The sequence below is a fragment of the Pelophylax lessonae genome, assembly GCF_965119305.1.
Source record: "Pelophylax lessonae genome assembly, chromosome: 2".
Classification (NCBI taxonomy): domain Eukaryota; kingdom Metazoa; phylum Chordata; class Amphibia; order Anura; family Ranidae; genus Pelophylax; species Pelophylax lessonae.
The window spans coordinates 374,717,747-374,741,809 of NC_138769.1; the positions used below are offsets into that span (position 1 = coordinate 374,717,747).

At 40.5% G+C, this 24,063-nt stretch overlaps 1 protein-coding gene across 1 annotated transcript in view; it reads right to left on the minus strand.

Annotated features, from left to right (window-relative positions):
- The window catches only part of LOC309548458 (bone morphogenetic protein 8B-like), a 93,582-nt gene extending 86,879 nt beyond the window's left edge, over positions 1-6,703 (minus strand). Inside the window, exon 1 of the mRNA XM_082248403.1 lies at positions 6,258-6,703. Within this exon, the coding sequence (XP_082104529.1) occupies positions 6,258-6,642 (385 nt within the window). The 5' untranslated portion in view covers positions 6,643-6,703. The remainder of the gene's footprint in view (positions 1-6,257) is intronic.
- Positions 6,704-24,063: the final 17,360 nt, after the last annotated feature.

A 24,063-nucleotide genomic window follows, 5' to 3' on the forward strand; every position in this document is an offset into this window, starting at 1 on the left:
AGAGAAAGTCTTATATTCATTGATGATAAATATACAGTACAAGTCTTCTCCTGAATAGCGGAGGGGCACTAAACCTGACTCACTTCATACTCAGCAGCAGACGGGAAGTAGTCCATAAAGCACAATTTACTGCATGTAGCTACAGCTATTACAGTCTATTACAGCACATCCAGTGACTCTTAATTCCTAAACAGCTTGCCCAAACTAACTTGACATTAACTAACTAAGTGACATTAAATATGGAATTCCCTTTGGCACGCAACGTGCAATATTTACATTTTTAGCCAATTTATGAGAACTGGAGAAAAGACAATACGAACATGTATTGAAAATGCAAAACAAACCATTAATGATGATGGATTTAATATAATCACAGTATATCACATAAATGTTGATTCAATCTAATGTTACTTCCAAAAGAATTTGGGTTAGTGGTTTGTTTTGCATACATATAGTATATAGGGTCGTTGGTACATCAGATCACAGCTAACATTTAGGACATCTATCAAAACTGTCTTTTTGACAGTTACCCCTCGTTCACACTGAATGCAGCTTTAAAAGTGTGTGACTTCATCTTTTTAAAGCCGTATGTCAGTGCGACTTCAGGTGTGGCTTCTTGCACAGATGTCTATGCACTGGTGCGCAGTCATGTTGGAACAGGAAGGGGCCACCCCCAAACTGTTCCCACAAAGTTGGATGCATGAAATTGTCCAAAATGTCTTGGTATGCTGACAACTTAAGAGTTCCCTTCAATGGAAGTAAGGGGCCAAGCCAAACCCCTAAAAACAACCCCATACCATGATCCCCAAGCAAGGTCTACAAAGACACGGATGAGCGTGTTTGGGGTGGAGGAAGTTGACTGGCCTACACAGAGTCCTCACCTCAACTCGATAGACACACCTTTGGGGTGAATTAGGGCTCATACTTTCTCGTCCAACATCAGTGCCTGACTTCCCAAATGTGATTTTGTAAGAATGGTTGAACATTCCCATAAACAAATAAAAAGGGGGTAAAGCTGCGCCAAATTATATATGTAATTAAACAATAAAGTGAAAATTATCTCTAAGAGATAGCAATAATTTATCAAATTGGTGACTAATCAAAAAATTGGTGACTAATCAAAAAAATAGTGCATTCAACAAATCAATAAAAATGACTCCGGATTAATGCAATAAAAACAGTAAAACACAAAGTCCATAAAGGAATAAATAAAAAGTCCAAAGGTGAATAAATAGTGTTCAAGGACAGAATCCTCCACCACTAAATAATATTCTTTCCACCGTGCTGGGAATTAAATCACGCTAATGCGCTTACCAGATGATGGCTGTAATCAGGCATATATCACTCATGAGAGTATATCCAACCAGCTCAAACCAGGACCCTTGGCAACTCCACTCAGACCAGCAGGATGACTCCCCTCAGACCAGCAGACCAGCAAGATGACAGACACCGCAGCATATAGACCCGGGCAATCAACAATCCAACAATGGTCATGAAAGAATAATAGCCACCATAGTGAAGTATGTATGGATGCACATTTATTTTAAATGGTAAAACACTCACATGTATGTAAACGAACAGCGTTTGTATCGGCAGGATCTAGAAAACACCGCCGCCCGACTTCCGGGTATCAAGTGGTGACGTCAGCACGCCACATTTCCATAAACACACTCCTAAAACTTGTGGGCAGCCTTCCCAGTAGAGTTGAAACTGTTATAGCTGCAAAGGGTGGGCCAACTCAATAATAAACCCTACGGACTAAGACTGGGATGCCATTAAAGTTAATGTGCGTGTAAAAGCAGGCCCAATACTTTTGACAATATTGTGTATCTGCATGTGTCTAAAAAATGCTCCGTAGCACTTCTAAGTTCTGAGGAAGCTGAGATGCTGAATTTAACTCTAAATAAGTACTTGCAGTTGTGGAACAAAGGAGAACATAGGTATACAGTCATTATTTGGTCACTTGATCGTGCAAAACCTCACCCATCAATTGCAGGCAAATTGCACATGATTTGATATGCAACTGTGTTATGAATGTCCTTCAATGAGCACAAAGAAATATGGGCTAAAGGTAAATAATTTCTTTCAGAACCGTTAAACTGGAAAGGATTTATAAATGTATTGATTCGATTGGACACCATAATTTGAGATCATTAGGAGTCATGTGGACTGTGTTGTGTCTGTGCCCACTCACACACTGACAGTTTTGACACACTATGAGAAGAACATACCTTTACTTTTCTTCCGGGTGACATTTAGATGGAGTAAATTTCTCGAACAGGGACACAAACAACAATAAAAACTTGACTGGGGTTCTAACCTCCTAACACTCTATCCAAAAAAAATGTTTTACCTTTAATTACACATTACCAAATTTGCCCTTTACATAGCTTATGATATAGGCTCTAAAACCCCACAGACACTACATGGGCTAATACATCAGGCACTTTAAAGCTGAACTCCGGGCTGGAAAAAAAAATACCATTGCAGTTGGGCCCTCAATACTGCAAGAGTAAATGTTCCTTCAGTCTATGGGATACAGTGATTAGTAATACTTTATTCCTGGCTCCCATAGGTTCCCTTTATCTGTGCAACCGGGTCCTTGCAGCACTCTCTCAAAGCCACATGTGAACACAATCACATGTTTGCCCTGCACTGTAATAGCCCTGCATTGTATGTGATAACGCAGAGGGATCTGCATTGCAGCCTCGAGCTTTGGGAGAAAAGGATGGCGCCAACCCTGCTGGAATGGGGAATAAAGTCAATAATTCTGCCTTTTCCACGACCCACTATACATCACAAGCATTTACCCTTGCAGTATACAGGACCCCACTGCAAGGGTAATTTTTTTTTTTTCTTGCAATTCCGGAGTTTAGGAAGTCTTGTCCTTTTATTAATATGGAGGCTGCAATTCCTTCATAAAATACCAGTTCCCTGGCTGTTCCTGTTTCAGTAGTTTCTGAGTCTCTGAAACAAGCATTAATTAAAAAGTCTGAGTGACTTTAAAACTGCTAATCAGCATGCAGATAACTGGCATTTTTAAAAGCTCAATAGTGACAGCTTACATATTTTCACGTATACCTTTTTATTTTTAGATACTACTTTTTATCTTTAGACCTTACTTTAGACATTGAACACTAGGTTTTGTTTCTGACAATTTGAGTAGAGCTGTCCAGCATTTCCTAACTACAAGACAATTTTACACTGCAGGGAGATGTTTGTACTACATTGCCGCATTGTTTTAACTGCCCCTTTATCTGCTCATCAAGAAAAAGAAACCTTATACTGTACAGTATAAAGCAATTATAATTATACTAAAATGGGTATACATTGTTTTAAAAAAGTATAAATTCATATATGAACAGTATGTCATTAAAGCAAATAATATAAACATGCAAATAGTAATTAAAAAACAAAATGAAGTAACTTTAGGCACAGAAAAATCCAAAATCATACACTTTTCGTGCCGGTTCACACTTATGCGCTTGTACTGCGAATGCGATGCGTTCTAAATAGTCTCCAATCGCATGCATTTACAAAATTCATTGAATTCGTGACGCTCATTCACATCTATGCGTTGCGATCCAGATGCGAATGTGATGCGATGATAAAAAGGGTCTTGTGCGAGTTTACAGCGTTGCGTTGCGAATTTAGTCTCCATAGACATCAATGTAAATCGGTCTGGACTCGCATAATCAGTTCAGATATGTGCGAATTCTTATGTGCGAATTCTTATTTTTTGTTTGATTTTCCCCTCAGCTCCACCCCTCCTGAGCTTAATTAACATAATCAACGCAATAAAATTTTTATTACAATCACGCTGGTACTATTGAAAAACACAAGGGAAACTCGCACTGCAAATTCGCATTGCAAGCGCAAGCGCATAAGTGTGAACCGGCACTTCAGGTCAATCAACGTGATATCTTCTGTGTTGTGGGTTAAAAAAACCCAATAAACATCTATTTTACCTCTACTTCTATACGTATTTTGCTATTACCAGATTTAAAAAAAAAAAAAAGAAAACAGCAAGCAAACTGGTATAATGCAAATACATAATTTATAGCGCAATAGGGTTTATTTACTAAAGGCTAGTCACTTTTGCAAAGTGTATATTCACTTACTAAATAAGGGGAAACTGTATTAAATTTTTTATTACCCAATCATACCCAAGTGAGTTTAGACCTTTGAAGAAAAACTCAATAACTTTTTTCATTACCAAAAATTACATTCTGCTCATGCTAAAAATAAAATTGTAATCAAGCTATGCCTAAAAGACCTTTTCTTGGCTGTATTTTTCTTTAGGGTAAAATATGAACATTTACTATTGCACTCCTTTGACCTTGAGTCAGCTGATAGAGGGGAAGAGTTGTGCCAGGCTTGGGTAGGATCCTGACAATATTGTTGGTATCTACCCAACTGCCTGATAGCTGGCTCTGCCTTTTAGTGTGTGGCTGACAACCAAAGCGAGCTGCACCTGTCCCCTCCCCAGTCTAGCACTCCAATGAGTGCTTAAAGAGCTGAACGGAGAGCAGTGACTGGCAGTTACTGCAAGCAGACCGAGAGCTGATGATCAGCGGCCATGTGATTGCTCAGCTCTTGGTCTTAATGCTGATGTGGGACAGCTGCAGTGTCACTCTTATGGCTGCAGCATTGAAGTGAATACGTATATTATTTTTAGTAAACCCAAACTTCTCCTTTAATATTGTCCAGAAATTGTATTACTCTTTTCAAATTTGGTACCCGCACATTTTAACACTATATGAAAATTTGACCTGTTTTTTACTTCAATAAATATTAATTAATCATCAGCTGATAGTCATATTGAAAAAAATATATTATTTGTTCTAATTAATGTTACCATTGTTTGCTGTTTTTTATACCAAACACATCAGTGTATGGCCTTTATTGGGTATTTTTAACTTTATACAGTTCCTAGAAGCCATAGATTATAGTGTCTTTTATAGCTATATGCTAAATTAAACAACCTTACCTAATGTTAACTGTTTGCTTTGAATAGGCTATAATATGCTGGGGAAAAACACCTATATTAGGATATTTCCACATAGGTCATTGCCTAGGGCAGCAGGACTGGCAGAGAAGGAGGCACATACCCACCCATACGTCTCTGCTGTTTTACACATTCTCTCGTACTATAGAAAGCTGCAGACTGCAATCCTACCCAAAAGTACAACCTGACTGGGTCCCTACTGTTGATGTCCCTGCATAGTTATAACAGTTCTTAAAGTACTGTACTCATAGTCCACACACTATAGATTTGTACATCCATTGGAATCCAATTAACAAAATAATAAACTGACAGTTTTTCCTATTATTTCATATGTAGGATCAAGCTGTACTGTCCCAGAATGGGCAAACTAACTTATTTCCAGCCTCTAAACTCTATTCAGTTGACTGGAATAAAAGGGGGCAACACAGGACAGAAAACCTAGGTGGGCAAGAAATATCAATTCAACCCTGTATATTAGTCACATCTACATCAGCTAAATCATGGCCACAGCAGGAATGTCTGCACACTATAAAAACAGCACCAAAGTGTATGGAAAGTACTGTACATTTGTTTCCGGTGGTACAGTACTTACCAATGTGTCTTCAAGCTTGCTACAGGCAAGCTTTGGTTTCCTGCATGGAACTCTTCTGTAGGGATGAATGATACCACAAATACATGTAAAATAAACCAGTTGTGAGAGATATATGGCAGCTGTCAATGTTGACCTCTGTTCTGGAAAATGCTCATTGACTGGCTGATTCATTGGCACTGATTGTTTCTGAGTCACTAACCTAGATCTAGTTTGCAGAAGTTCTGAATTCACTGATTTTAATGCCTAGTTAAATCCAGATCAGTGACAGAGAAAACCTGAAAGTAAGAAACAAGTAGGTTGCAATTTCAGAAGGAGTTTAGTAGTGGAAGTCTACATATCTCTCTTTGTGTCGGTTTCCTTTAACTGCACTTTGATAGTTGTACCGAAGAAAGAATCAGGAAGAACCCTCGTTCTTGTAAAAAAAAAAAAAGTATATATATATATATATATATATATATATATAGAAAATGCATGGTAAAATTAATTAAAAGAAACTGTTCCAAATATGTTTATTATGCATTATAGCACAAAGGAGCCCCCCTCTCTATCCCCAAAATCTCAGGTAAAAACTCATATTAAAAACAGAAATTTTAGCAGAATGACTATGCCCACTGAAATATTTAGTTTTGGATAGAAAAACAAAAATTTACATCTTACCCATATTCACAAAACTCATGACGGTGTCAGCTTCACTGATTACTGCTCCCAAGGGAGGGCTTTGGGTGCTTAAAGTGGTAAAGAGTGCTCGCGATACTCCTTGTGCTCCATCCTCCTCTTCCTCGCTGCACATAGCATGGTAGAGGTCCAGCATGAACAGAGGTGCTGAAGATGGGAACTGACCACCGCTTGCGGGTCTGGGTCTCCCAGGTAGCCCCAGTATGGAGAGGATCTCCTTCTGCATCTCACGCTTCTCTCTTCCGCTTAGCTTCCTCTGAATAAAACTTGATCGGAGGTGATTCTTCACAAAGCTTCCATTGGTGAAATGCCAGAAGAATCCAACAATGCAAATCACAGTCCAAATATTTTGTAAAGTGTTAGACATCTTCCCAATTGGAACTTGCCTCTTCAAATGTCTCCAGATTAGAAAATAATAGACAATATTGCAAAAAGAATAAAAAAAAGAAGGGAAAAAAAAGAAGAAAAAAAAGAAAAAAAATACAGAAATGTCTCTTGATAATCTTATTTTCCTGTCCTCAAAATCATATATATTGCACGATGTGTATGGACGATCAGTTTTTCAAATACCCTCCATTCTAAATGTCAGAGTGTTAATTCCAAGTAAAGTTAGTGTGCTGTTTAATCCGTAACCCAAATTGCTGCTTTTGATTGTCTAGGGAATCAAAGTAAATATCCCAAGCAGATGGAAGCACTAAAGACAACCGAAAAGTTTAAATTTATATTACATACCGGTCAATGAATACGAGTACTTCTTAAAAACAGCAAGCTGCCGTATTAATCATGCTCACCACAGAAAAAAAATGTATTCCACAGGGATAGATGTAGCTGCAGATCGGAGTTCAGCTTCCCAAAGTGATAGCTAGTTCTTATACACCTCCTGCCTGCCTCTTCAGACTGGAGATCTTCCCCCTGCACTCTGCTCTAGAGGTCTCCTCTCCAACGTTCCTTCCTTGGCAAATTAGATTATAGGTGTTCACTTGTATCAAACCACTGTGCACTGAACGACTTCTGTGATTCATAAAAAACATGGAATTCATCCTCAGAGCAGCTGAAGTTGCTGTTTGTAATGCTGAAAAGCGTGTTACAGAATTAAACGTGAAATCTAAAGATAAAATAAGGGAAAAAACAGTTTATACCCTGTGGGATTTTATGTCTTATGTTGTTTCATGTTTTGTTCTGTAAAATAATAATTAGGTGTATGGTTGTAACGTATTGAAAACATACGTTTAAATGAGATCTATGGTCACAGCATACACTTTAATTTATAACATCAGAATTGTAATAACAAAATAAAAAATAGAAAATAGTTATTTTTAACAATCCAATAAAAGCTTACTTCTTTCATGTTGTAATTTCTGCCTGTCTGCTGGTCATCAGTTTCCACAAGTTCCTGGATTTCTTGCACACTTTGCAGCTTCTCCTCTGCTGTTCCACTTTTAAGGACTACATATCCCATGGTACCTTGCTGCTTGCAAGCAGTGATTCCTGTACTGACTCCGCCTCCTGAAATTCCTCCTCTCAACACTGCAACAGTTTAGAAGGCAGGCTCTGTGAAATGTGTGACACAGCAGTGCCTACTCACAAGACATAGTGAATATATACTATATTACCAAAAGTATTGGGATGCCTGCCTTTACACACACAAACCTTAATAGCATCTGATGTAGAAAAGTAACAAAAGACCAGGCAATTCATTTCCAAAAAAAGAAGGGAGGCTTAATAACAATAGCTGCAGCTGGGAACAAATTCATTATTTGTTCAATGAATGAAAGGCACGCAAGCCTTCTTATAACAATTTTTGACCATAGAATACAAGGTACAATATGATTGGTTGTCAAAATATACGTTAACCACTTAAGCCCCAGGCCTATTTTTGAAACTTTTTGTTTACAAGTTAAAATCAGTATTTTTTGCTAGAAAATTACTTAGAACTCCCAAACATTTTCTATATTTTTTTAGCAAAGACTCTGGAGAATAAAATGGCGGTCATTGCAATATTTTTTGTCACGCGGTATTTGCGTAGCGGTCTTTCAAACGCCATTTTTTGGGAAAAATTACGAAAAATCACATTTCACTGCATTTAAAAAAACGAAACAGTAAAGTTAGCCCATTTGTTTGTATATTGTGAAAGATGATGTCACGCCGAGTAAATAGATACCCAACATTTTACGGTTCAAAATTGCTCACACCCGTGGAATGGCGACAAACTATGGTCAATAGAAGTCTCCATAGGCGACGTTTAAACATTTTTTTTAAGGGTTACCAGTTTAGAGTTAGAGTGTAGCTCTTTTTTTTTAATTATTGCTCACGCTCTGGCGATCTCGGCGATACCTCACATGTGTGGTTTGAACAGCGATTTCATTCGCGGCTCGACTTCCATATACTTTTTCTTTTGTGCGCGAGCTAACGGCGATGGAGGAGGCAAAACATTTTTTTTTTCCTATTTATTTTATTTTTTTTTAATTTTAACACAGGTTTTTAAAAAAAAAATCTGATCACTTTTATTGCTGTCACAAGCAATGTAAACATTCCTTGTGACAGTAATAGACAGTGACAGGTACTCTTTATGGAGGGATCGAGGGTCTAAAAGACCCTAGACCCCTCCACTACACTTCCATGTATTCAAAACGCCGAAAACTGCATTTTTGAATACAGTCACTTTTTGAATCTTCTGCCTTTAGCAGCAGAGTAACCCGGACGTGACGTCATGGACGCCGCCTCCGGGTTACGTCATCGGAGACCCAATCGAAGCCGCATCCGGGTTACATCGGGACTCCTTCCAGCCGGCGGACATGCCGGCTGGTTGCTCGGGTCTCCCGGTTGGATGGGAGACCCAGGCAGAGCTGCGGAAGGCGGTGGGAGGGGGGGGACATTCCCTCCCGCTCACCAGGGTAATGATCGAGCGGCTCCCGAGCCGCATCGGTCGTTACCGCCGGAAAAGCCATAGGGGTACGTCACTTAGGGGTACGCGGTAAGTGGTTAATGTAATTACCATAACTAAATAAATAATGGACATCTGCAGTTTCAGACACCAATGTCTGAAACTGTCTGACCTTTATACTAGTAAACTTTCACCCAGTAAACTTGTGACTGTCCTATAAAAAATACCAGTATGAAGCAGAAAGGTCATCTAGAGTTCAACTTTTAGATGTAGCTTTCTATATTATGAAATATTATAGTATACATTAATAAATAATAATTGCTATAATATTGATTAATAATATAATTGATGATAATTGCACTACTACTAATATAATAATAATACAAATCTTAATATTTAATGATGGTAATAATCATTATATTAATAACATATGCAAATGAGTATGAATAATATGAAATAAATTGGTTAATATGAAATTCTACAACACATCCCATTCTTAGTCCGTAGCATTCAATATTGAGTTGGGACATCCTTTGCAGCAATAACAGCTTCACCTCTTCTAGGAAGGCGGTCCACAAGATTGAGGAGTGTGTCTATGGGAATGTTTGACCATTCTTCAAGAAGCACATTCGTGAGGTCAGGCACAGATGTTGGTTGAGAAGGCCTGGCTCACAGTCTCTGCTCTAATTCATCCCAAAGGTGTTCTATCGAGTTGAGGTCAGGACACTGTGCAGGCCAGTCAAGTTCCCCCACCTCAAACTCACTCATCCATGTCTTTTTGGACCTTGCTTTGTCCACTGGTGCGCAGTAATGTTGGAACAGAAAGGGGCCATCACCAAGCTGTTCCCACAAAGTTCAGAGCATGAAATTGTCCAAAATGTCTTGGTATGCTGGCGCCTTAAGAGTTCCCTTCACTGGAACTAAGGGGCCAAGCCCAGGCCCTGAAAAACAACCCCACACCATAATCTCCCTTCCACCAAAAGATTTGGACCAGTGCACAAAGTAAGAAAGTCCTGACATTAACCTGATAGAACACATTTGGGATGAATTAGAGCAGAGACTGCGAGCCAGACCTGCTTATCCAACATCAGTGCCTGACCTCACAAGTGTGCTTCTGGAAGAATGGTCAAAAATTCCTATAGACACACTCCTAAACCTTGTGGACAGCCTTCCCAGAAGAATTGAAGCTGTTATAGCTGCAGGGGGGGGGGGGGGCAACTCAATATAGAACCCTACGGAGTAAGACTGGGATGCCAATACTTTTGGTAATATATGGAAGTAAATGCACCTTCAAGATTATTGAGATTACTAGGAGTAAGATAGAAATATTTGAAATACAATATGGGAATGAATATATGATTTTACTTTGACCAAAGAAACACTTCTTTAACCTTTTTAATGGATAAGGATATTTTTTTTTCTTTTTGCTTCCGTGCTAAAAGAGATTTCTGTCAGAAAGGTTTAGCTTAAAGTAGAACTATAGGCAAAACTTGTTTTTTTAAATTTTGGATAGCGTAAGGGAGTGTTATAACCCCTGTTTTTTTTTTTTTTTTCCGACATCTGTTTCCTATTGCAGGGATTTCCCTTCACTTCCAATACACAAACAGGAAGTGAGAGGAAATCTTTGCAAATTAAGGGAATTCCTTGGGGACCCCCAGGTCATCAGAACTAGTGTCCCCATTATAAGGTTTCCCCTTACTTTGCTGGGGATACTTCTTCCTCTCCCATAGCCAAAACAGGAAGTGAGAGGAAATCCCTCTAAAGTTTGGGAATCTCTGGTAGTCACCAGAGCTAGAAAATAAATGCAGCCTTCACATATAAGAATTGGTAAGCTGCAATATAATTAATGTTAACTTTGGATTTAATACCACTTTAAGAATTTGTAATTCTGTCTTGTGATCCTGAGACCCCTGCCAAAAACAGAGGCAAGTTTTGGACCTCTCTGCTGCCTAAACGGCAACTAAGAATTACAGTCTGTTCCAGGTACTACTCCAACCAAGGATTAGACAATAGCAGCTTGTTTACATGCATTGGAAGCACACAGGGACAAGTTAGGTAGCCCATTTAAAATGAAGGGGCTGTACCGCATCTCAACACCTGAAAGTTTTGGTCTTGCAGTATTTTTGCACACACTGAATATACAAATCGGAAGTAAATTTACCCCCATTGTTGGTGTCAGTGGTAGTAATAATAACTCCCAGCATTGGTGTCAGTGGCTGCAATATCAACCACCAACACTGGTGCCAGAGGCCCAAGTAATGACCTCAAGTTTGGTATCAGTTGCCACAATAATAACCTCCAGCATTGGTGCCAATGACAGCAATAATAACTCCCAGCATATATGTCAGCAACGGCAATAATAACCCCTAGCTTTGGTGTCAGTGGCTGCAGTATTAAGCCCCACATTGTTGGTCAGTGGTAGTACTATTTAAAATCCCCTGTATTGGTGGTCAGTGGCAAAGCTGTTAATTCCCTCTAGCCTCTTTCCTGCCTTGATGGTCAATGGGAATGCAGTTAACCCCTCCCTGTATTGATGGCCAATGGCAGTGTCCCCCCCCCCCCCATGGGAGATCAGTGGCAATGTTGTTAGTCCTCTTAACCTCCCCTCTGCATTGGTGGTCTGTGGAAGAGTTGTTAACCCTCGCTCCACATTGGTGGTCAGGTAAAGTTTTGTAAACCCCCACTCCACATTGGTGGCCAGTGGCAGCCCACTCAGCATTTACTTACTGGTTCACACTGTTCCATACCACTCTCACCCTGATGATGTCAACGACTATACTTCTACTGGTTTAATTTCAGTGTCAGGTGCAGAAACACAGAGAGTGTCCCAGTACCCAGCATCCCGCCGTCACTCTCAAATGTGCCCAACATGTGGCAGGCCACATGTGAGTACTGGGGGATTGGACAATGGAGGTAGTAACTTTTATAGAAATTGTTATTTAAGTTTCATTTAACATACAAACACTTAACAACAGCCAGTACAATCTACTCAACCCCCCAACCCATGACAAGGTAAAATCATATAATAAAACAAACCTTAGTGCTGCGCTAAATAATATAATGTAATATCCTCCTGATGAAGACATGTGACCCTGTGTCGATACGCGTAGGGGAGGGGCAAGGACAGTGACAGCACCCGGCGGCTAGGCAGAACCAGCTCCCAGGAGTGAATGAAACTGCTGTTGGAGGATATTGTATGTTTAGACTGGTGCGCTGGAAGCACCAGCAAAATGTGAGTACCCATACTATTGTTTTTAATAAATATATGCTTTTAAGGGTAAAAGCACTAATGAATTCTTTCTTCGTATGTGGTATTGCAACAGTGCTGTGAAGGAGTGGAGTGAGAAAACAAGCAGTACGTATTGGGGCTAACTGGATGCTCATCCCCAGGTTAAGGAGAGGCAAAAAGGCGTTATTAGACCGAGCTCATCATTTGAGGTGAGAACCCAACACTTAAAGGGGGGAGGACTCATCGTGGTGGCACGTGGATGTGTTCATTAACTGTACGAAAGAAGAAGGAAGAGTGAGCACCCTGTACAAAACGGATGTCGGTGACGGGAAGGATCATCACAATATATTTACCTAAAATTTGCATAGTTGTGGACTTTATGTTTTTAAAGAAGCATCTGATTATATCACAAGTATAAATAATTCACATGTTATTTATAGTATAGCACACATTTGTCACAACTGAGGTTTTAGCAGTTGTTATTATTCATTAATTTTTGATTATTTTATATGATATTATTTAGCGCAGCACTAAGGTTTGTTTTAATATGGCACTATACACTTTAGTATGAGATGGTGATCAGTGCTTGCAGCTGGCTTGATTGAAATAGTGTTGGTCGTAGTAGCTCGCAGGATCCTTTGATATTTTCAAGGTAAAATTACAACTGAACAGAATTAACAATTGGCTCCCAAGTTTCACAATAAGTTGGATGATAGTTTCAGAAATATAGTAAGCCTAATTCAACTGGAATGGGTTACCATAAACTCTGATTCTCAGTATTTAATATTCACATTGTGGGATATTGTAAGAGTGGGAATACATACAATGCTAACCAGGGGAGGACTGGGCCAGGGGGCAGGGGGGAAAATGCTTCTCTCTCCCCTAAAAAGGCTGCCCCGCTTCTGCCACAGACATGCCTAAAGGATTCCTGGTAAAGAGAAATAAAATGTTCCCACTGCTGACATACTGAATGTGGCATGAAGACAAGGACAGAGCGCAGGCCTCTCCCTCCCAGCATGGATGGTGTAAACTGTGTCTGAGCAGAAGTCGTTTCCATGCCCCACTGGAGACTCTCCTCCCCCAGGCAGCCCCGACCGAGCTTTCCCAGCTCCCCCAACTGCCCGCTGATGGCCAGGTTTGGAACCCAGGTTCAGCCAGTAAGTAGAGAGTACCCAGAGCGGAGCTTCAACCAGGAATGAGGGTCAGGAGGAGGCCTGAAAGAGGGAGAGTGGGAGGGGGGCAAAGTCGCTGCACCATGGGCCTTTGGTTTGTACTTGCCCCCTGGGCCGAAAGTTGCCAGTCAGCCACTGATGCTAACACATATGGATTCAACTGAAGAACCTAATATTTGGTGTACAAATAAAAAGATTTTTTCCAGCCATTAATGTGTCAGACTCCATGTTCTTCTGTTCTCAAGCACCAGGTGTTTTACTTAAAGAGATTGTGAGGGCAAATTTAGGCAAAGCCAACAAGCTATTCCATATTTTCCAACATTTTTGAAGGCAGCCCCTACATCGATATGCTATCTCTTCCTTGGTTAGTGTGGTATTAATTTTTTTTTTTTTTTAAAAGCATGTTTGTGAGTTTGGAGAAAGGCATTTTTTATTTTTGTGCCAAAAAGAGCAATATGGTTGTGGGGATTAAGGCATTCGACTGACAATGTTTTTCATACCCAGCAATCAGATTTTGGGATTCAGGACAATATCTACCCCTGATACCCTGTTGATTGTATACAAAACCTCATTCCAGTTAACACATTTTATATACAGTTATATTCACATGCTAACTACTGGTCATAGATAGATTGAAATTAAACCAGTTCAGTAAGGACAGGCTGAATTTTAATCCATCTATGGGCAGGCTGGTTGAATATATAGAAGTCAGTCTCTCGATCAACTTCTGTACAACCAGCCTGACTATTTTTTTCACCTGATCAGTGTTGCCTGTTATAGCCGGCAACACTGATCATTGAAGGTTCCCCACTGGCAGAATACAATAGCACAGCATTCGATGTGGATGAGGGAATTAACACATTGTTTTTCGTTCAACCACTGGTTGAACTAAAGAAAAATGTATACCGTTTCTTCCTTCTTTACTCTCTCCTAACAACTGTGGGGTATTACACCCTGTTGATGGTATTTTATTTGGCCACATTGATTCTTGCACACTTTGAAACATTAAATGTCTCAAGCACTTTTCTGAATTCCTACAATTGAAAGAGGGTATGGTTTGTTGTCTGGCTGTCTTCCCATATATGCATGTCTATGATTAAAAATAAATTTGGTTTGAGGTATTTCCAGATCATATGAAGTAGATTGCATGGCCTCATCCACATTTGGGGCAGTCAGTGTGTCTCCTCTTCCCCCTTGAAACTTTTTTTTCTGGTGTAGAGATAAAATACAATTTGCATGTTTTAAGGAACTCACAACTAGACATAAATGTGTGTTTTATATGATCTTGAGGTTCAGATTTGTTCAAGAAACAATTTATACTGCCATTGCTGAGATAGTTCTCAACATCCTAGTTGACCGGATGTAATGCTTATTTTATGGCTTTAATTCTCTTCAATTCACTGATCCATCAAAAGTATGCAGGTCAGGAGTTCTGACTCCACTCACTCCATGCATGTTCTAAGTCAAGTGATTCAGAAGGTTTTAAGGCAAGGAAATTGGCAGGACAGCATGGTAACTGATATTTTTCCAAGAAGATCAAGAATTATAACCTGGAGTACCAAACCATGCTTAAAGCCCAACTCCAGTAAAACTAAAACCCCTCCCTTGCAGTGGGGCTGCACCCACACAACAAAGATTACCTGCTCATTTTTGTCTAGGGGATGGTAAAAGGGTTTTACTTGCCTAATCCTCCACTTACCTAGGAGACAGCGCTCCCCCATGCTCTGACAGTGGGCTGTTTTGGTTTGGTGATATCAGAGAACCTTGGACCACTGGAGCATGGAGGAAAAGAATCTCCAGGGACCAGTCTAGCAGCACAGAGGAGTGGGGGATCGGGTGAGTAAATCCGCTTTTCCGAACCCTAACAAGCAGATAACCATTGCAATGCAGTTTAAATTTACTTTTCCAAGGAGATATAAAGAGTGGATATAAAAGTCATATGAGCTGATCATAAAAAATGATGTGGTCATTATTAGGCCTCATGCACACTGGATGTTTTACAGCTGCTTCTAGGGGCACCTGGTGTTTTATTTTCCTGCTTCTAAACGCCCCTCCATGTTAGCCTATGTGTACATGTACACATAGGCTTTTAGCAGCATTTAGTGGCAGGAGCATTTAGAGGCTTTTAGAGACAGCAAACAAAACCCACTGCCAGGAGTAGCAGAGTTTGGGCAGAAAATATGCTTGATGCTACTAAAAGCTCTTAGAAGCTGCTAAACAATCCTAAATGCTAGTGCTTAAGCATAATTTAATTTCAATGGCCAGAATAAATTATTTATTCTGACCAATGAAATGAATTAATGCCCAAGAGCTTGACGCCTGTAAAAGCTCCTAAAAGCTTTAGACCAGGGTTCCGTGGAACCCTAGGGTTCCTCCTGAGGTTGCTAGGGGTTCCTTGAGCAATGGGCAATTTCTGCCTCTCTGATAAGTTCCCAATGACACCATTGTCCTTTTAGCTATCTGTAAGGGGGTAATTCTTCCCAATAATGACAAGAATAAGGAGTATTCTTCCCACTGACTGTCACACTAATGTGTCATGAGTTATAGATTTTAAATTTTTAGCAGGGGTTCCCCGAGACCAGAAATGCATTTCAAGGGTTGAGAGGCTGCTTTAGACACTTTTACAAGCATCTGGCATTTTTTTCGGCAAAAACGGTGCTGGCTTTTAGAGGAGGTAAAAACTTCCTGTGTGCATGGGGCCTAAGTCTCACATTAACAAAAACAAGTACATGCATTTTGGGATAGGAATTTGAAAAGTAGTGACTACGGTTTACAATTTGCATTAGAGAACAGTGCTATACCACCTGACATTGCAAATACACACTATTAAAGCAGACCTAAAGCCAAAAAATACCTTTCGGTCCATTGAACCCCCCCCCCCCCCTCTGTAGTGGAAGATTCTAAATGGGTCCAACTGGCTAAGGTGTCTGATGCTTCAGCTTCTCTATAGCCAGGGGTATGCGTGAGCTAGAAGCACTGAATGGTTTGTCATTTAAGCAATTTTCTTTACCAGAGTAAGACCCAGCATAGACCTGAACTACACAGGGCCTAAAAACAGAACTAGATTCTCATAATTTACACGTGTATTTACTGTATTGCAGAATTTTTAAGAAAAAAAGGACAATAATGCATTTATGCAAAATTGTTTTCCAAGTGGTTGTGTGTATATGGCCAGATTCCCACTGTTACTGCACATGCGGTAATTTGAATTGCATTAAGGCAGCCTATTCATTTTGAGTGGACAGCCGACACAGCAGGATATGCATTTTAATGCACCTTCACCTATAAGGCCCCTTTATGCTTTCCTAATGTGGGTTAAAATGTAATATTTAAAAGAGTTCCATGGTCACTGGATACAGTTCATTTTATGACATTAGCATTGTAAGAACAATATAAACAATAGTTATTTTTGACAATCCAATATAATATTACTGGAAAAATCTCCTTTCATGTTGTGAGTGCTGCCTGTCTGCTGGCCATCTATTTCCACAACTTTCTGGATTCCCTGCATACTTTGCAGCTCCTCCTCTGCTGTTTACTTTCAGTTTCTAAAGACTACATATCCCATGGTACCTTGCTGTAGTTCAGAAGGCAGGTTCTGAGAAATGCGTGACAAAGCACTGCTTATTCACTTTATTCATATTTATATTCATTTAGGGCAAAGTGACAGTCAGCCCCAACCCCTTTTCAAAGTGTGCATCACAACCCCACCTTTTCCTATAAGGGAGCCAAGTTTCGCTGCACAGCTGGAAAATAACGTATGCAAATTGGGCCACGTCTTGCACGCACATTTTGAAGATGGACAGATGTGGACATTTTGCTGAAATAGGGAGCAAGATAAGTATTTAACACAGCAGACTGTACTAAAGTGGGTAGACCTTTACACACTGTACAAGTTCATACCTCCCCACTTCCTGAGTTGGGACAGAGGGATACCTTTTAGCACAAAGAGTTTAGGCCAAAAATACACCACTTGCCCCTTGATAACAGGGCACATGAAGAATTAAAAGAAATGTATGGGTTTTTTTTTTTATTTTAGAATCATACTTACCTAGGTGGATGCAGCATCAGTCCGATGCTGCATCTGTCCCCTGGCACCTCTAACACTGAGAACCGAGCGATTGAACACCACCAATCACTCGGTTCTCACAGCTACCCGCTCTCTGCTCTTCCCCCTTCTCACTCACTGGAGCGATGGGCTATGGAGGGGGTGGGAGCAGCAGGCTTGCTGCGAGGCCAAGCTGGGTGCATCCAGGCATGTGGGCAGATCCTGACTCCATGGTCGTGATGAGCCTGGACCGACTCTGTAACATCAGCAGACAGCAAATTCCAGACCGCTGTCTGCTGAAAACAGGTCACAGGAGTGCAAAACGAACTGCACTCCTGTGATCCATAGAAGTACAGGCAAACAAGCTTTGGCTGTACTTTTCCTTTAAGCAAAAAATTATTGGTTAAGCCCAAAAGTGTTTTTTTTTTGGCATTATCTTTGGATAATAGTGGATTTTTAAAAGTGCTAATTAAAAAAGTTTGTGCAAAAGTTTTATTGCAATATACCAGTTTTGGTAGCTAATTATTGCATTTATTACAGGCGCCTAAACATTTGTCCAAAATGAGGGACAGCTGAGGCTGTATGAGGGATTGAGGGATTTGGTTCTAATTGAAGGACAGCCCTTCCAAATGAAGCACAGTTGGGAGGAATGCAAGTTCACTGATTGTAAACTTGTATTTTAAAGCAAAGCTTAAAGCTGGATACACACTATACAACATTTGTTGGTAGATTTCCTTTAGATTTACCTTCAACTATGTAGTGCAAGGGCCGGCCTGATCGTATACAAATTGAAAGTGTTTAGGTCTGACCTCATATTATATGGTTTTGGTAAATCTAAAGGAAAAAATCTAAAGAAAATTGTATAGCGTGTATCCAGCTTTATTCATAACAACTTGCTTCTTGCTGGGGGCTGCCATTTTGCTGAAGCCCAGAGCCCCCAAACAGCAGTAAATCCTAATGTGGAAATTAACCCATTGATTTAACGGTTTCAGAAAACAGTTACATTCCTGGAATGCCAGGATTGCTAACTGTCACATTTGCTTGTATCCTCAGCCGGTCAATGGCAGGAAGGAGCAGCCAGTGAGATTGCTCTATTATATCAACTTCAGTGACACCAGCTACAAGTATATTGAACAACACTGTCCTTTTTCATGCAAGTTGGTCTTCTAATGTTTTAATAAAAAAAAAAAAAAGTGCCATCTATATCCTGATGCCAGCCCTGCAGCTACTATGTGAAAAAGGGCTTCAGCAGAAATATCATTAACTGTCAGGACATTTGTTTTTAATATCTGCACAATGCTTTCATTTTATTACAGAAAGCAGCCCTGTGCTCCCTATAATGAAATGCAGGTTTTGGTTTACTGAACTCAGTCTGATCCAACCCTGAAGTACGTTGGAGCCTTCTCATTAGCACAACATCAACAAACACATGGAAGCAGGGTTTATAGGTACTCTAATATCAGACTTTAAAAGTGATTTTTATCTTAGTTCTGCATAGTACAGGGATATACTTACATGTATATAGCACATGAAACTTTTTCTTGCTTCTGTCTTAGATGCTTCTATGCCGACCTGTGAAAGGATTACCACACATAAATTAGGCCGAGAAGAAATAAAGCGATTAGATTTAATTCACAAGAAAGTAGCTTTCCTCAGCACATAGATGAATGTTTCAGAAATTAGCAAAAAAAGGTATTGTTTCTTTCCTTATTTATCTTTAATTTATGTGTTTTTACATGCAGTAATATTAGAATACTTATATCTTTACATACATTTAACTTGTGACTACATCAGTTAATATGTTTCCTACAAAATAATATTTTAAATTCTTCCTCTTCCATGTACAATGCGGATATTCAAGTTACACCCAGACACATAAAGTCATTAATCATGGGAGCTGCACCTTTTTTCTAACATTTTTACTTGTTTTAGTAATGCAGGTATATGTTGCCTACATGACTGAGGCCTTAGGCTCCATGTACACGGGACGTTGTTAAAAGTCCTTTTGAATGCTGGAATTTTTAGGACGTTTGAAACGTCCGTTCGGTCGCCTTTGTACCCGCGTTTAGCGGCGTTTGCGTTTAGAACCGTTCCTAGATGTCAAAAAAATGATTCCCCTTTAAAATGGAAAAACGCGAATGCTAAACGCGGGTCATCGCGTTCGGACGCGTTCTGGCGCGTTCAGACGCGTTCGGACACGTTTGTGCGTTTGAAACGCTGGGAAACACACGTTCGAACGCAAATAATTGCGTTCTAAAAAAAGTCCCTGAACGCAACTACCCGCAAATGACTGTAAACGACCTGGTGTACATGGACAGATAAGATAAAATATAGATGGGTTCAGGGGCTTCTGAAAAAAACGCCCAAGCGCTCCTAAACGGCCATTTCCAGCGTCCCGTGTACATGGAGCCTTACACAGCAGAACCAAAAACATTGCTTTTAAGGCCTCGTGCACACTGGAAGTTTTTCTAGCTGCTGTTTTTGGCGTCAGATGTTTTTTTTCTACAGCCAATAAACTCCCCAGTATGTTATCCTATATGTCCATGCACACATAGGCTGTTATCAGCAGTTTTTGGCAGTGGCGTTTTCTGGCTGTAAAAAAAAAAAACGAAAGTTAGTGGGTTTTGAGTGGCGTTTTTCAGCTGTAAAAACACTCTAATGCCGATAAATGCCGATAAACGCTGCTAACTGGTGTTTTTTTGACGTTTTTGATTCCATTGCTTTTTCTTAAGCCTGGGTTCTGTTTCAAGATGTCGTTCATGAAACATAGCCTGGGTTCACACTGGTGCATGCTGAACACCGCATGTGATTTGCACCAAAAATGCAGCGCATTCCTGTGCACATCACATGTGATGTCTGTGCGATGCGATTTAAGCCATATATTTTGTATGGCTCAGATTGCATCACATGTGCACCAAAATGTTGTAGAACCCTTTTTTTCTCCACACCTTATCGCTCCTTAACAATGCAGTGCTCCTCTCTCCTCTGAAAATAGCGACTAAACAATTAACAAAGGCTATGCAGAGATGCATTGTGGGAAAGTGGGAGTTACTAAAATAGCAGAGAGATTGTTTTTAGCTAAAAATGCCAAAAAGTGCTAACAAATGCTGGAAAACGCCAATGCAAAAAAACTGTAAAACGCTGAAAAACTCACTACAAAGCTAATGGCGTTTTTATAACGTCCAGTGTGCATGAGGCGTAAAAACGCGGAAAACGCCAAAAAACTTAGCTATTCTGCAATTTTTAACAGTTTTGAGCCATAAGCTTTTGTGGGAGTATAGTTTTGCTAATAAAAACGCTGAAAAAATGCTACTGCAAAAAAGCTGAAAAACTCCTTCTACAGCTACAGCTTTCTACTGACGTTTTGATAACGTCCAGTGTGCATGAGGCCTAAAGGCTAACTAAGTTGTTTCTATGCATATGTCAACAGGTTTGATGCGTCAGCATGTGCTGAGCAATTCTAACAAGTTACTTTTATTCCACTTTTCTGTTCATTTTCATTCAAGTCCTGAGTTAAACAAGGACAATGAGCTGTAATTGCTGGGCTGCCCACTCACATGACAAGAGATGATTTCATGTCTTTTGAAAGTGTTACTAAACTCACAACAGTAAAATCATTCTGTATATGCAGTAAAACATGCTTGTTATACATACACATTATGGAACCTAAGGGGTTAATCCTCTGAATTGTGTAAAGACTGTTTGATCCTCTGTGTCCTCTGATCTTCCACTGTCCCCAAACCATCATCAGACAGTACAGAGGCTAGGGGACAAGCTGCACATGTTCAGTTTGGTATATATTGCTAGAGAGTTTTTTTTTCTTCTTGGGAGAGTGCATGCGATCGGCACAGGGCCAATCAGCACTGTCCAGACAGAAGGTCAGGGGTCCTGCATCCTCATAGGACAATCATGGAAGAAAGAAAACCCCTACTACAAGCTTTAACCAGACACTGCTAGAAGTCACAACACTGCTATATACTGCAGACAAGAAAAGGTATTTAGCAGTTTATAGTTACTAAAATGATAAATGATTGCATCTCCATGTTCTGTGTACTGTGGAAGACCAGATGTAGTACATGCAGGGTCCTGGGTTTAGTAACACTTTAACTGCTAATTGGGGTTTGGGAATTTTCTAAATTACCTGCCCTTTTTAGAGTTTTCAACTAAGTCAGTGATAACATATGAAATTCCACTAATCAACAACCTTACAACAATATTCTGTAGTGAATGACTGAGCCAATGACAACTTGGGACCTAGAGTATTCAAACGTATGGTAAAATTTGCCGGCCGGCTAAAACAAAAAAGCATCCCGCACTTCCTGGAACACGCGATGATGTCAGCATGTCGCTCCACCCTACGCATTTTGTCAGGGGCATCATCCGGGGCACGGTGAGCGAGTGCCCCCAATAATGTCAAGTGTGATGAAAGACGTAGGACGGAGCGACATGCTAACGTCATCACATGTTACAGGAAGTGCGGGATGCTTTTATGTTTTAGTCGGCCGGCTAATTTTATCATGCGTTTGAATGACTGTGATATGTAAGTGCAATCTATCTTTATAAAAAAGTACAAAAAAAGGTTTTACACTATGTGGAGCTTCTTCTTTTATGGTGATTGCGGCCACCTCTGGATACTATCGGGATATGAACTTCAGTGTATATGCATATCCTTTGAGGGGATCCTGCTGGAGAGTCCTAGAATTACCCTTGCCATTGTGTTTTGGCCATATGCTCATCTGACCTTTCTTTAATTAGAAGGTCCACAATATCTGGTAAGCCCGCATCCTAAATGAGGTGGTGGTGTCACAATCTGGAGACCCTTTTGGTGATTTGATGCACTCTATCTCCCCCCTTTTACCTATTAGGAGGACCTAATGCACTTTATTTCCATCTTATTTCTCATCTGTGGGGAGGATTGGTCTTCAATTTTTATATGAACTCTTGTTTCTTTTGAGAACCTCATTGTATAACAGTGTATCTGCACTTGGACTTTGCTGCACATCGGTGTTATTAACTGCATTATGTTATATATGTTGACACTGAGATTTACAATGTTTTGCTATATTTGATTTACATGTTTATTCACGAGATTATAGCACAGCTTTACTTTTCTTTCGATATTTGAGAATGCTTTATTCCTCCACATTATACTAAATGGGAGGTTTAATAATGTGGAAGATACATTATAGGAAATGGGGGGGAGGATATTTTTATTAATATATTTTTTTCAAGTCATTGTTGAGTTTATTGTGATTGTTTATTTGGGTTAGAGTGAAGAGCACCATGGGATATCATGTATCTTCTCAAAGGCAAATAGGTTGTAGATAAACACCAGAATGGTTCCTCAACTTCTTGGGGTAAAACTGGTGTGGGATAGCTCTGTATTAGTTAACACCAGAGTGGTATTTGAGTGGAGGTCTTTTTTGGACCATTTCTTTAAACACCCATTGTGACAAACACCTATTTGCTGAGACGTTCTCCAGGGGCTACTGGAGGTGTGTGGAGGCCAGACTCCTGCCCACGGACTATGGGCCCTGGTTTGTAGGGGAGTGTACCTCTGTGTGGGGGTATATGCTGGGGGACAATGCGAGTAGTTTTGCTTTGGAAGTGAGTTGGTGAATAAAGTGTCTTTTGTTTTACCCTTCATCAAACTTCGGCTGATGTTTGGGGGGGAATTGAGGGGGCAGGTCACTGCATCACGTGAGATTCTGGAGACCTAAGACAGAAATACTTGGTCCAAGTATTGGGTATCTGTTACACTGGTGGCAAGTGGTGGGATTCTTCTCGGAATAGATCCCAAACCAGGAATGCAGTGAGGAGCCCAGCAGCATCTCGGTCTAAGGAGGAACTCAGGAGATGGAGCGAGCTAGCCCCCGGGCAGTGTCCCCATATGAGGTGGAGTTCCAGCGGAGACTACAAGACATACTGGCAAAGGAACAGGGCCATATGTCAGCCAAGGACAAGGGGAACTGGAGAAAAAATGTAATGCAAGAACTCTGGCAGGAGTCCATGGAGGTAGCACAGCTTCGGCGGAAAGAGAAGCTTCCAAGTACAGTGCAACGCTGGCAGGAACAAGTGAGCTAACGGATGTTTATCCTGGGAGAACAACCCTTGACGCAGTGGGAAAGGCACCTTGAGTGCCTGGTCCAGAGAGAAATTATGCTGGACAACTCGTACTGGGCACTATGGTGGTACGCAGTCCAATGAGACCCTTGGTTGGCAGAAGGCATTCAACCAGAGGGGGGGGGGGGCTATGATGGCCCAGGCCTGTTGTGGAAGGCCATGGAGGAGGATGATGATTTTGGCAGTCCTGCGATGTCGCGGTTCTGGGCTATTTATTATTACCGGAGAAGGATGCAACCAGCCCAGTTGTTGTTGTTTTACCCTTCATCAAGCTTCGTCTGATGTTTGGGGGCGAATTGAGGGGCCAGGTCACTGCATCACGTGAGATTCTG